This window comes from Phoca vitulina, unplaced genomic scaffold, assembly GCF_004348235.1.
Source record: "Phoca vitulina isolate PV1807 unplaced genomic scaffold, GSC_HSeal_1.0 scaffold39, whole genome shotgun sequence".
NCBI classification, from domain to species: domain Eukaryota; kingdom Metazoa; phylum Chordata; class Mammalia; order Carnivora; family Phocidae; genus Phoca; species Phoca vitulina.
Genome location: NW_022589742.1, coordinates 1,239,205 through 1,252,366, shown reverse-complemented (window position 1 = coordinate 1,252,366; position 13,162 = coordinate 1,239,205). Strand labels below are relative to the sequence as shown.

The 13,162-nt window shown below is 40.3% G+C and overlaps 1 protein-coding gene across 9 annotated transcripts in view; it reads left to right on the top strand.

The window, feature by feature from the left end:
* The first annotated feature begins 1,333 nt into the window (after nucleotides 1-1,333).
* Nucleotides 1,334-13,162, top strand: part of FMR1 (FMRP translational regulator 1) — a 38,062-nt gene continuing 26,233 nt past the window's right edge. For all 9 annotated transcript variants that reach the window (XM_032428272.1, XM_032428273.1, XM_032428267.1 and 6 more), the window contains exons 1-2: nucleotides 1,334-1,485; nucleotides 11,141-11,193. In XM_032428272.1, the coding sequence (XP_032284163.1) occupies nucleotides 1,435-1,485; nucleotides 11,141-11,193 (104 nt within the window). In that variant the 5' untranslated portion in view covers nucleotides 1,334-1,434. The remainder of the gene's footprint in view (nucleotides 1,486-11,140; nucleotides 11,194-13,162) is intronic.

Genomic DNA, 13,162 nt, shown 5'->3' with positions numbered 1-13,162 from the left:
CAAAAGAAACCTAGGTCAAAGTGGATACAAGCACAGTGCAGCAATAGGAATGAGAAAGAGGGGGCGCCTGGGTGGTTCAGTCGTTAAGCGTCTGCCTTCGGCTCAGGTCATGATCTCAGGGTCCTGGGATCGAGCCCCACATCGGGCTCCCTGCTCTGCGGGAAGCCTGCTTCTCCGTCTCCCCCTCCCCCTGCTTGTGTTCCCTCTCTCGCTGTGTCTCTCTCTGTCAAATAAATAAATAAAATCTTAAAAAAAAAAAAGGAATGAGAAAGAGCTGGGGTTTGTTGTACTGTGGAGGGTAAAGGGGGAGAGCTGCAAGGAAAACAGGTGCTCTGGCCCCTGCAGATAAGTCACCTGACTGCTGCACACATGCCCACCCCACCCTCCGGTACAGGGTGGGCACACAGTAGGGGCAAAATAGTAGGAAAATAAACGGTAAAGAAATTAACAAGTGTTTAAGATTTTTTTTTTTTAATGTCAAGTATGAAACTGAATCGAGGGAAGGGAAGTACATGGGTCAGTGCTGGGTCTGAGGGAGGACTAACATTTCCAGAGGTCCTGACACAATCCACTGCCCCTCAGAGAACACAGGATGTATCCATAGGACAGCCCAAAATCTCTTGGGGAGGGGGAGGCGTTACTCTCACCTTCTGCCTCTAAGGGTCACACAAGCCTGGGTCACCGTGGTTGCCACTGTTACTAGTTCAAAGTCGTCTTCAATCTAATTCTTCACCTTTAGTCTTGTCCCCTACTCCACCTCCAGCTCAGACTCTGCCCCACTTAAAAAAAAACAAACCCTCCAACCCAAGCCAGCCCAGACTCGGATAAGTGAATACACTTGAAGGACCTTTCCCACGCCTGTACTTGACCTTCTACAGGAATAGGCGCTCTGGCCCTCGCCAGGCGATGCGAAGCGGCGCGACCTCGGCCAGCGGTGCGACCTGTCACCGCCCTTCCCGCCTTCCCGCCCTCCACCGAGCCCGCGCACGCCAAGCCCGCGCGCCTTACGTTGGGCCCGGCCCCCAGCCGGTTTCCCAGTAGCGCGCATGCGCGCGCTCCTGGGCCCGCGGGGAGAAAGAGGGCGGGGCCGAGGGGCCCAGCCCGCGGGGGGAGGGGCGGTGTCGGTCACGTGATGCGGTTTCACTGTTTACACGCGGAGCGGCCGGAGCGTTCGGCCTCAGTCAGGCGCTCTGCTCCGTTTCGGTTTCACTTCCGGTGAGGGGCCGCCTCCGAGCGGGCGGTGAGCCGACGGCGAGCGCGGGTGGCGGCGGTGACGGCGGCGCCGCTGCCGGGGGGCGTGCGGGAGCGCGGCGGCGGCGGCGGCGGCGGCGGCGGCGGCGGCGGAGGAGGCGGAGGAGGCGGCGGCTGGGCCTCTTGCGCCCGCAGCCCACCTCTCGGGGGCGGGCTCCCGGCGCGAGCTGGGCTTTCGAGAAGATGGAGGAGCTGGTGGTGGAAGTGCGGGGCTCCAATGGCGCTTTCTACAAGGTACTTGGCTCCAGGGCAGGCCCCATCTTCGCCCTTCTTTCCCTCCCTTTTCTTCTCGGCCTCCGCGGGAGGCAGGCCTGGGGCCCTCTTCCCGAGCGCCGCGCCCGGGGACCAGGGTGCGCTCGTTGGGATATTGTTTGGGAGAGAAGGACCGGACTTGGGGCCTGTAGGAAGCCCCTCGAGCCCCGCTGCCTCTCCTATGAGAGGCCCCGCTGCCTATCGGAATGAGAGCGGGCAAGGAGAAGGAGGTGTCCTCTCGGGAGCCGAGGGAGAGCTGGGGATGGGCAAGCGCCGGCGGCAGGTACAAGATCCCGGCGGGAAGGGCCGGTATCCGCGCGAAGTGACGGCGACGGCTTATTTCCCTTTTCCTAAATATCCTCTCCCAGTGGGATCCGGGCCTGACGTGTGGGTAGTTGCTGAGTAGCGGGGGGCGCTTCCGTCGAGCAGCCTCCTGCCTTGCAGAGGGTTTGAGATCTCCTTTGGCTTCTCTTTTCCGGTCCAGCATTGGGACTTCGGAGAGCTCCACTGTTCTGGGCAAGGGGTGTGGAGAAAGAGTAGTAAGAAGCTGTAGTCAGTTCCGAATCACAATGGCAACTGATTTTTAGTGGTCTCTCTTTGTGAATTTCAGGAGAGATTTTTAGATCCAAAAGTTTCAGGAAGACCCTGACATAATCGAGCAATGCATTAGAGAAGTTCGTAACCTTAAATATTCGCGGTCCCCCTCCCTTGTTATAAATGGGGCCAAATTCAGGAATACAGATGCTTCAGCATCTAAAAAGCATTATAGCAACTCTGCTACTTAAGGAAAACATTTTTAACCCTCCAAAGGCCTGAATATATGCCATGAAACTTAAGGAAATTAACTGAAAGTACATCATTACTAGAGAATTTTAAATCGTGAGTGGAAATAATTGTTTTGTGCTCCAAGTACTTGACTTATCTTCTCTGAATGTGTAATGTTGCGGTGGACAGTATTGAGGTTTTAGATAGACATGCGTAGTATTACGGTGGATTTTTCTTTTTTAAGTTACACCATTGCAGATCAACTAATGTCTTAGATTTTCAAGAGGAGGTTTAAAAAGATTTTAATGTATCGGTCGTGCGTCTGTTGGTATGTACTTACTGTAGATATAGTAATCTATACTCGTTTTCTCTTGAATGTTCCTCTATAACTTCTGTAAGTAATATCCCACGTTAGTACGGTATTTGGGCAATAGAAGGTACATGTGGAAGTTAGCTATTGTTGTCCAACACAATTCTTAAATTAATTATAGCCTAACTTAAACGTTTCAGACAAGACTCATTTGGCAAAGGGAAAATTAACAATTGGCTTCATGTGTGTTTTAGCAATTCTATGGAGATATTTGGAGACCAACATATTTCATAAGTGTGTAAAGTATGTAAACTGTTTCATACTTTTAGCCAAAAGAAAAAACCTGTAGCTGTAAAAGGAAAAAAACCCAGCATTTATGTTCTTAAGTCTCACCAATATAAAATTGTTTCAGTTGACTCTGCAGGCAAATTTTTGGTTGCATTTATTTCAGTGATCCATAATAATTCCTGCTAGTTAGTGTAGAATCATTCTGATTCCTAGATTGATACTTTTGCTCACTAGATTTGTGGTGCTAACTGTAATAAATATAAGCACGGGTTAATGATTGAGCAGTATTCTAATTTGTCTGTGATATTTGCCTAGATTGGACACCACTCTTAATGTCTTTCAGTGGAGTTTGCCTGCTATAAGAGGGCAAGACATCGTGGTCTTGAAGGATTTATTGTTCTCTTCTAGCAACCTGTGATTTGCTCTGGTGATTTTGCTTGCAAACTGATTGGAATATAATAAGAAATGCCCTCTATTTTTGCTATTAATCCCCCATTTTAGTTGGGTTTTTTTTTAAACGACTTTGCTTAATTTGAAGATTAATAAAAAGAATGGACTGTCCCTTAGTTCCTTGAGGAGAAATGTGAAAATTGATCAAATATGTGTGGAGAAATTGCTGTTACATTTACTTAAAGTTTATTTTTAAGAAAACCTCAAATGGTCTGTATTGGTAGAAAAATCGTTTCTATAATGAAAAGGTTTGTTTTTATAGGACTCAGTATTGTTGTGAGTTATAAAGTAAAGCAAAAAGTAAACTTCAGTTGCTTGTCCAGTGAGATGGGCAGAAAATATGGGAAATAGACTGATAAAAAATGAACTACTAGGAGAAATGTTACATTAATGAAAAAAAATGGGAACCTGGTTCATCAAATTGATAGAAAAGCCTTTTAAAAAATGAACAATTCAAATGACTTCAATATTAGGGAATTCGACTTTGATTTGCCTAACAGAACCACCATATTGCAAGGGATGATTCTCCATCTTCTGAGCACATGGTCCAAGTTTACAATATAAACTGGATAGAGTATAGCTGGGCATATTTGGATTCTTTCTCTGCAAAATATCTAAAGCTCAGGATTCAGAATTAACAGAACCATGAAACCTAAACCTAAGATTGGACAGCTCATTTCTATTTTTCCCTCTGGTGTTTATTCTTAAAAACTTGAAAGTTAGACTTAGTAGTTGTCAGAGCCACTACTCTTATGCTTAGGTATTTCTTTGACTTAGAAAAAGTTAGTCTTGTGTACAACTTAGAGTCTTATGTTATTTAAGAAATTAAGACACTTGGATAAACTTCACAAAATCTTTACAAAACATTTCCTAAACGCATAATGTTGAAATAAGTTCTTTCTTCTAGGGGCATCTGCCTAAAATAGTGTAGTGTTTTGAGGGTTTTTTTGGGGGGGTGTTGGGGGGCTTCTTCTTTTGGGGGGACTGAGTTTTGGTATATTGAGAATGAAAATGAATTTAACTCCATTTTAAGTATAGAATGTATGTCATTCTGATGTGAATGTACTAATATATCCTGATCCTAGGTTTTGGGTACCAGTATGAAAATTACTAAAGATGGATAAATCATGTATTAGATACATAAGATATAACACCTTTTTGTTTTCTGAAAACATAGTAACTGATATCTGATTAATGTGATATGGTGTGAATATGCTAAATTGTATTCTTATTTTTAGATTTTCATTTAATATATCTTATGTTTTTAAGTTTGGTATCTGAGGACAGACTTTAACATGGTGAGTAATATTATGGAACTAGCAACCTATGACAAAATGTACAATCAGGAAGAAATATTTTTAAGGAAGACATTGGTGGCCTAGCATGTCATGTTAGCTACATAGCCTGCTAGAAATCAGTGTTTACCACAGATAAACTTGCATAAGGCGCTATTCATGTTTTCTCTGAAGTCTGTAGATCTAACTTTGCATACAGGTGTTATTATGTACTTCAAGGAAGTGAATTATTCAGGTCAACCACATTTTTTTTTCTTCCCCGAGTCTAACTTTTTAATGTTCAGTGTCTTTGTGTAAGCATCATTTTTCCCCTTTTGAACTGTGCATTTTCCAACTTCATGTTCACACATTCTGAAAACCTCCAAATTAATTAAATACAAAATTCATTGGTATAATAATTGGGTTTCTGATTTCTGTCCACTGTGGGAATGTGCTTCCTGAGATGACTACAGTTGTGATCACGATAACTGTTAAGAGGTACTGAGAGCTTTCTAGGTGCCAGGCACTATTCTAGACACTTTTACATCTGTAAATAATTCACTTAATCCTCTACTGCAATCCCGAGGTACTGTTGTTATTCCCATTTTATAGATGAGAATGAAGATGTACAAAGAGATTAGGTAAGTGGCTTACTACTAAGCATCAGAGCTAGTAAATGTCCTCAGATCTGGGATTTGAGATCGGATAGTCTGATTTCCTGAAATGATGAAAGTTAGCTTGAAGAAATGAACTGGATTTCATTTCTTGCCCATTTTTTTATTTCATTGTAACCTTCGATTTTATTTTGTTACTGTAACACCTCCTTAGCGTTCTTTAAGTACAGTTGCAAGGAGACGTTACCACTTTTTACTGTTGATGCAAAGATGTCATGACCTACTCAGCTTATGTATCAACTTCCTTTTTATAAACTCTTGCAACTTGATATTATTACACTGTAATTCTTCATATGAATGCCCACTAAGGAAAGAGAAAGTTGGAAATCTCTGACCTTGCTCTGAAATTTGCTTTCATTAGGTTGGAAGCACATAAGAACTGAAGTATTAAAAAGTTAGACTACATACACACAGGAAAGTTCATACTATTTTCTCTCTACCTTTGTGTTATCTTTGGGTCAGGATGAATCAGAAAGAATGCATTTTTCTCAGAATTTGTGGTAAGTGCCCAAGTAAAGTCAAGTATTCCTGGACCTGTGCTGTGGTTGGAAGGGTTGTTGATGAAGTTAATTGTGCTTTTTCCCTTTTCATTGTTCACTCCTTTATGTTGTTAGTGCCCACATACAAAGGTAACAAAGTGGTAACTCACTTTATATGTGAAGCCTTGGGTTTGATTTCTATACCCCTACCCCCGGTCCTATGTGTTTTCTTTAGGAGGGACATTTTGCAGTGTTCTACATTTTCTCTAAGGAGAATTATTGCACTACATGTCTTGTCTTCAGTGTTAATGTAGTAGTTGTTTTCAGTGGTGGTCAGGGCCTTATATTGAAATTTTGTCTATACAATAAGCACTCTTGTGACCAGTGACTCATTTGTGAGTTTACTAAGCTAAGGGGTGTGATATTGAGGGTGAGGGTGAGTAAGAGTTCACCCAAATAAGGATGGACTTCTTAGTTTCATCAGTCCTCGTAATGTAATGTTTGAATTGGATAACTCTAGTCATCACACACTTTGGTAACTATGATTTTGTGACTGCTTCTTTGATTTATTTGCCAGTAAGTTGGGGATCCCATAATGACTTTTTGATTTCTTGTTTATTCCCCCATGAGGAGCCTGTATCTGTCGAGCACTGCACTTTAGCACCTTTCTTAAGCCCCAAAGATTTTCATCACATTTTTTTTCTTCTCAGAGTCTAGGTAACCTTTCAGTATTTTGTATCTTTGAGGAAACAGCCTTTTCTTTTTGTATCCCAATTTTTAAATCTTTTTTTAGTGTGCTTTTGTTAAGATGTAACTTCTCAACTGCAAGAGTATTTATGGTTCTGCATCTTTTATAAAACACGCCCCTCTCTGTTTTACCTCTCATTTATTTAGTGCCAACTATGTGCCAGGCGGGCATTGTAGTAGGCAATAGACATGTGTGATTTCATTACAACACCCTTAGAAGGCAGGTCCAGTTCCCCTCTATCCATTTGTTACTTGCATTTGAGGAGTCTGAGGCACAGAGACCACTTGGAGAGTGAGTCTCACAGCTTATCTGGTAGAACCAAAATTTTAAGACTGTGTCTCATTCACAGCAAAACTCTTAATTTTAAGTTTACTGACTCCTGTAAGATCCCTAGCTCTCATTCAGTATGGTGCAGCGCCCTTTGTGCTTTCTATTATTCACGGTGCCGTCTTTGGTAACCTCTCAGGAATCCCCTGAACCTATCTCCTCCCCAAATACCAACTTTGCTCGGTGTAGATAGGTAGGGATCACAACCAAACATAGTTTTCCAGGTTGGTGGCAGGTGGGGTGATAGTGCTCTGTGGTTATCCCGGGCACAAGGGTAAGAGTGTTGGGGTAAGGGAGGGGTGGCCAAAAGAATGGTTATTGGAGAAAATATGATGAGCAGCAGGAAGATGGGACCCTTGTTGGAAGTGAATGACAGTTTAGTAAAAAGGCCTTAGAAGTTAAAAGAGGTGTTTGTCCTTGGTGTGAGTGCAGGCCAGATGCAACCAATAGTTTCTTTTATTCAGTGTGTTACAGCAGCAAGGAGAAGGTATTACCTGCCTTCTGTATTTACTTAATATGCAAACAATGACTAAAAATGACTGATTTTGGAACAGTCATGCGAACATCCACATACAGATAAGCCTCATTAACTTGAAGGCCATGGGCTAGTAGGCTGTGATGATTATTCAAACCGTTTTTGACACTCTACATCCGGAATTGCCTTGGAAGCCTTTGAAAGCTTTTGTTAATAGTCACAACAGTTGCAGACTTTCCTCCTTTGAGGGAATGTTTGATTTTAGGAACTAGGCAAACGTGGCGAATGAGTATGATTAAACTGTGCAATAACTTTGTGGCAAAGAGAGAAAAATAAAAATACAGCACTATAATGAGACTGACTTCTGGAGTGCTTTTAAGTTGGGTTTGAAAGCAGTCCCCAACGTTTGTAAATGTTTTATTTTTTATTTATTTTTTTAGAGAGGGAGGAGGGGTGTTGGGGGAGAGAGAGAGAGAGTCCTAAGCAGGCTCTATGCCCAGTGCAGAGCCCGAGGCGGGGCTAGATCTCACAACCCTGAGATCATGATCTGACCCAAAACCAAGAGTCGGACACTTAACCGACTGAGCCACCCAGGTGCCCCTGTAAATGTTTTAAATCAGTTCCATCCAATGGCATTTTCTGCAATGTTGGAAATGGTCTCTACCCATGCTGTTCACTACGGTAGACACTAAGCCATGTGTGGCAATGGAGCACTTGAAATGTGGCTAGTGTAACTGGGAGACTGATTTTTAATTTTATTTAATTGTAATTAAATATAAATAGTCACATATGGCCAGTGGCTGCTATGGTAGACAGAATAGTTTTAGACAAGGGCAATAGTATTGGAAAGATGCCTGATTAAGTGAGAACAGTTCCTCACTCAGCTATAACAAGGTTCTCTTAACTGACTAAAGGACTTAACATTTTCAGCATAATATACAGTAAGGAACTAATGTTAATTACTGCCAAGACATACAAACATAAAACTTCAGACAAGAATGAAAACAGAAGCAGTGGCCCTTCTTGGTAAATAAGGGATCACCTCTTAATAGCAGTCTTGATTTTCATCCTTGATGGATTCCCTTCCCCCACAAGCAGATTGTTAATTTGGTATCAGGTAAAGAGAAGGGAGAAATGGGGTGGGGGATCCTGTTATTCCCATTCTTCATAATTTGGGGGCTTACTTTATAAAATTAAGAGTAACCAATTCATGTAACTTTAACTCAAAATCAAGCCTTTCTGTTGGTGAAGTAATAGGCAAACAACCCCTTAGAGTACTCAGGGCATGCACCCTTATGAAATCTAGTATATTCTAAAACATCGTGGTTGGTTTTAACCAGTTTTTTCAAAAGCTGCTGTAGAAAGTACTCATGATTTAAATATAGCTAAGGATAAGTAATGGGAAGAAAATATGAATTCCCCCCCAAACCAGCATCTATAGAAATATATACACATACTTAACTTAGAAATAATAATTTAGCCATGCTGGGTATAGCAGAACACTTGGATTCCATTATAGTCCACCTTGATCTTATAAGGAAACTTTTAGCATAGCCTTGCTTTTATTCTTTTAAGCATAATTGCAGAAGATTGGTGTGTCTGTTTACGTAGTTCCATATAAATGTTTTCCAGGGCCCTGCCTCACCTGATTATTTTTCTTAAGAGCAGCTAATTAATATTTGATATGTTTTAATTTTATATTTGAAGAAGTTTAAGGTTTTATTTTTTTATTTATTTTAAAGATTTTATTTATTTATTTGACAGAGAGAGACACAGCAAGAGAGGGAACACAAGCAGGGGGAGTGGGAGAGGGAGAAGCAGGCTTCCCGCTGAGCAGGGAGCCCCACGCAGGGCTCCATCCCAGGACCCTGGGATCATGACCTGAGCCGAAGGCAGACTCTTAATGACTGAGCCACCCAGGCGCCCCTTGAGGTTTTTTTTAAAATCCTTTCACTTCAAGCCTTTCAGGATGTTTACCAAGACATTTGCATTGGATCACTTGTTTGTTTATAGTTTTAGCTCTTACATTTTGGTCTCATGCATTTTCAGTAGATTTTTGTATAGGGTCTGAGATAAGGGTCAAAAATTTATTCTTTTGCACGCGGATATGCAGTTGTCCCGGCACCACTTGTTAAAAACACTATTCTTTTTCCTCTTTGAATTGTGTTGGCTTCTTTGTTCACAAAGAGTTTATTTCTACCATACCCTAAGCTGTTTCTCCAGGTCAGAGCCTTTGTTCCTTACCCCCCTACCCCTTAGGCCTGGCAGGCCTCCTCTTTCCTCCACTCCGTTTTGTGTGGCTAATTCTTCCCCAGCCTTCAAAGGTTGATAAGGAAACTCACCTTCCTCACTTCGTCTTCCCTGATAAATGTAATACCCCCCCACCCACCCCCCACACACACAGGGTCTTTCCTCTAAGGGTAGGATAGGAACCCCTTAGGCAATGATCCATTTAATAACTACTCATTGAGTTCTTAGTAGGCACTCCGAAGTCCAACAGTAAATAAAATAAGACCTTAGGAAACGTACTGTTAGTGGGGAAATGAGCAATAATAATACAGTGGGGTAAGTTTATAGTAGGGATAAGCACAGAATGTGCTATGAGAATGCAGAGGACGGAATTTAACCTAGTCTGAGTTTTCCCATAGTGGTGCCATCTGAACTGAAACCTAAAAGACTTAATAGGAGGTAGCTAGATGAAAAGAGGGGAAGGACAATGGGAAAGGAACAGCATTTAGGGAGAGAGGCCCGAGTAGTTTAGCACTGCTGGATCACAGCCTCCAGGGATGTGAAAGATGAAGCTTGGAGAGGGGAGGGGTGGGGCCAGGTCTTGAAGGGCCTTTTACAGCCAGAAAAGGATCTTGGCCGTAATCTCACCGGCAGGGAGAAACCAAGGAAGGAGAGAAACGTGTACAGAACAGATTTGAGTAAGAAGCTTAAATCTCTCAAGCCATTTTAAAATGAATTACAATATAAAGCCCCTTGGGTTTCTTTATGTCTTATCCTACTCCTCTGATTGTCAAAACAAAAACAAAACCTCCTTTCCTGCACCTATTAAAAACTTAATTTTATAGAATTACGGACAGCATGCTGCTTAAAGAATTCTTGATAATTAGTTAGCTATTACTTTAGTTATGTCATTTCATAGAATTACGGATGGCATGCTGATTAAAGAATTCTTGATAATTAGTTAGCTATTACTTTTGTTATGTCTTTCTGCAGATTACTAGCAATTGCGTCATCGGATTTAAAAGATTTAAACCTCTACTTTGTATTACTGTTTTTTCCTCCAAGTGCCTATGAGATTGAGAATTTAATTAAACTCTGGTAATTGGACATTTTAGTGGTATTAGCAGCGTATTGTTGTTAAGGAAAATTTAGTGTGCTTGTATATACTAGATTTGAGATTATATTTAGTCATTTACTGTAGTATTCTCCTAAAATTTTATTAAGGAGAAGAAGTTACAACAGATCTATACTGGCTGGCATGTGGCGCATGGAACAAATTTCTTTGTTTTCAGTAATTCTAGCCTAAAGTGCACCTCCAGTTTTGTACTCAACACCTGCATTGTAATTTATAACTACTTAGCTCTTTCACTGGACTGAACTCTGGAGCATTTTTTTTTCATGTTTTGTTTTAACTAATCCGTATCCCTAGGGCCTTGCACATAGTAGGTGGCTAAATATAGATGTGATCCATGAATGAGTCATCCTCACAAACTGACAAACTTTCATTTGAAGCTCCATTTTTTTCTTAAACAGAAAATGTTTGGTATCTCTATAAAATTTAAATAAAAACATGATCTTTAAGCTTAGAAGTTAATTTAGCTTGATGTTTTTCTTACAGGCATTTGTAAAGGATGTTCATGAAGATTCAATAACAGTTGCATTTGAAAACAAGTAAGTGTCTTGATATAATTTTAATGTTCGGGTTCTATACTATTTTATACTAATTACTCTTTTTACTCCTCGTTTAAAAAAATTGAAGTCCAGTTTGAGTGTTTTTCAGGAATGGATCTTCATGTTACTGACCAGGAAGTTCCTGAACAACTCAATATTAAAACCAATGGAATGACTATTCCTGCTAATGACCCTAGAGATCCCTTTCGTTTAACCTTGATCCCTACATCCCAGTCCCCTTGAACGTAAAGAAAGAAACCAAATTCTTCTGTATTAGTAACTGAGAGTTTGGATAGAAATGTTTGTAATTGTTACAAGATGAAAATGAATGGATTCATGGGTATTGGTAAAAATGTGGGTTTTATAACATTAAATCTAAAATTGATGGTTTTAGTTGTCTGGTACATTTTATCAGGAATAATCATATTTACTTACTAGCTTATTTTATATGTTTCATGTATTTATAATTAGTAATAGTGGTAACCCATTTTTTCTGCCAGAAGAGTAAATAGAAATACTTATAGGCCTAGGAACGTTAGCTATATGAAGACATCAGTGGTATAGATGTAGCATTTTATCAGGAGAGACAAATCTCTTGACTAAAGTTTTTGAATACTTATTAATAAAGGCTATTTTCAGAGTAGCCATTCAAGATTCTAAAGTACATATAAACTCCTTAGCCAGAGTGTCGATGTCATGACTTTAGGATTTTACTGAACTCTGAAGAATGGTCAACAATTATATTTTGGATTTTGTGTACCAAGAGAATTGATAGTATCCCAAAAGCAGGTTGCAAATCTAGAGAGAAAAGAAATAGCTTAGTAGTTGCTAAGGCGGGGGTGGGGGGAGGGAGATGAGGAGTCATAACTAAGGGCATGGGATTTCCTTTTGAGGTGATGAAAGTGTTCTAAAATTGACTGGTAATGGTTGCACCCATCTGTTAATATACTTAAAACCATTGAATTTTACATACACAAGTGGATGGATTATATGGTATGTGAGTTATATCAGTAAATTTGTTAAAATATAGTATCTGACCAAAACATACTGTAATTTGACTGTTAGCAGATTCTTTTAGCTACCCAGAGGACAAAGTAGTAGTACTCTTGGATGCCTGCAACACATTTAGGGGACAGAGATAAAAGGATTTAGAATATCCAACCCTATTCTCAGCTCTTAGACTAATCTCAGTCCAGAATACAAGTATAAATAATAGAATAACTTTTTCTGAATGCATAGAGCCAAAAGTTCCAGAATTTGCCTCTGCCGGTTTGAGTATCCATGGGTTTGCATGGTTATACACTAGACAGCAACATCACACTTTTAACAGAAGAATCTTTGATGACTTGAGAGTAATTTTTTTTTTTTTGTAATTTTATCTGCTTGCTCCCATCACTAGATAAACACTGTTTCCCATAAAGGAAGAGTTATCTTTATTTGCCGCTCTTTCAATTTCTCCTGTAGTCTTTAATCTAAAGTGTTAAGCAAACACTCATTTCCTCCATGCATTTAAGAATGTGTCTGGTTAATACAGTGACTTGCAGATCAGTTCTCTTTTGTTTTCAATCAGGTTTTTACTATAAACGTAAAATTATTCTACATTCGGACCTCCTAATTCTCTTCTGTTCTATAGCTACATAAAAGTTTCTCTTCAAGATGTCATCCTGGGAATTTGAAACAAATGAACTGTTTTCCTTGTGTTCATGGAGTATGTTTAAGATTCAACACTGGGTTTGAGCACATCTCTAGTGTATGATAGGTCTCTACCAAAGTAGTCTCTGCCCTTCCTTGGGCGTTTCCTTTTTGTTTTTCTGTTAAAAAAACTAATGTTTTATAGAACTTCAGACTGCATTTACCCTTTCTTTCCTTTCAGTCATAAAGCAATTCCTATTACTATAACACCAGCTTATTTTAGATGCTATGTTTTTACCTTCCGTATTTCACATTTTTTATAAAGAATTTGAATTTT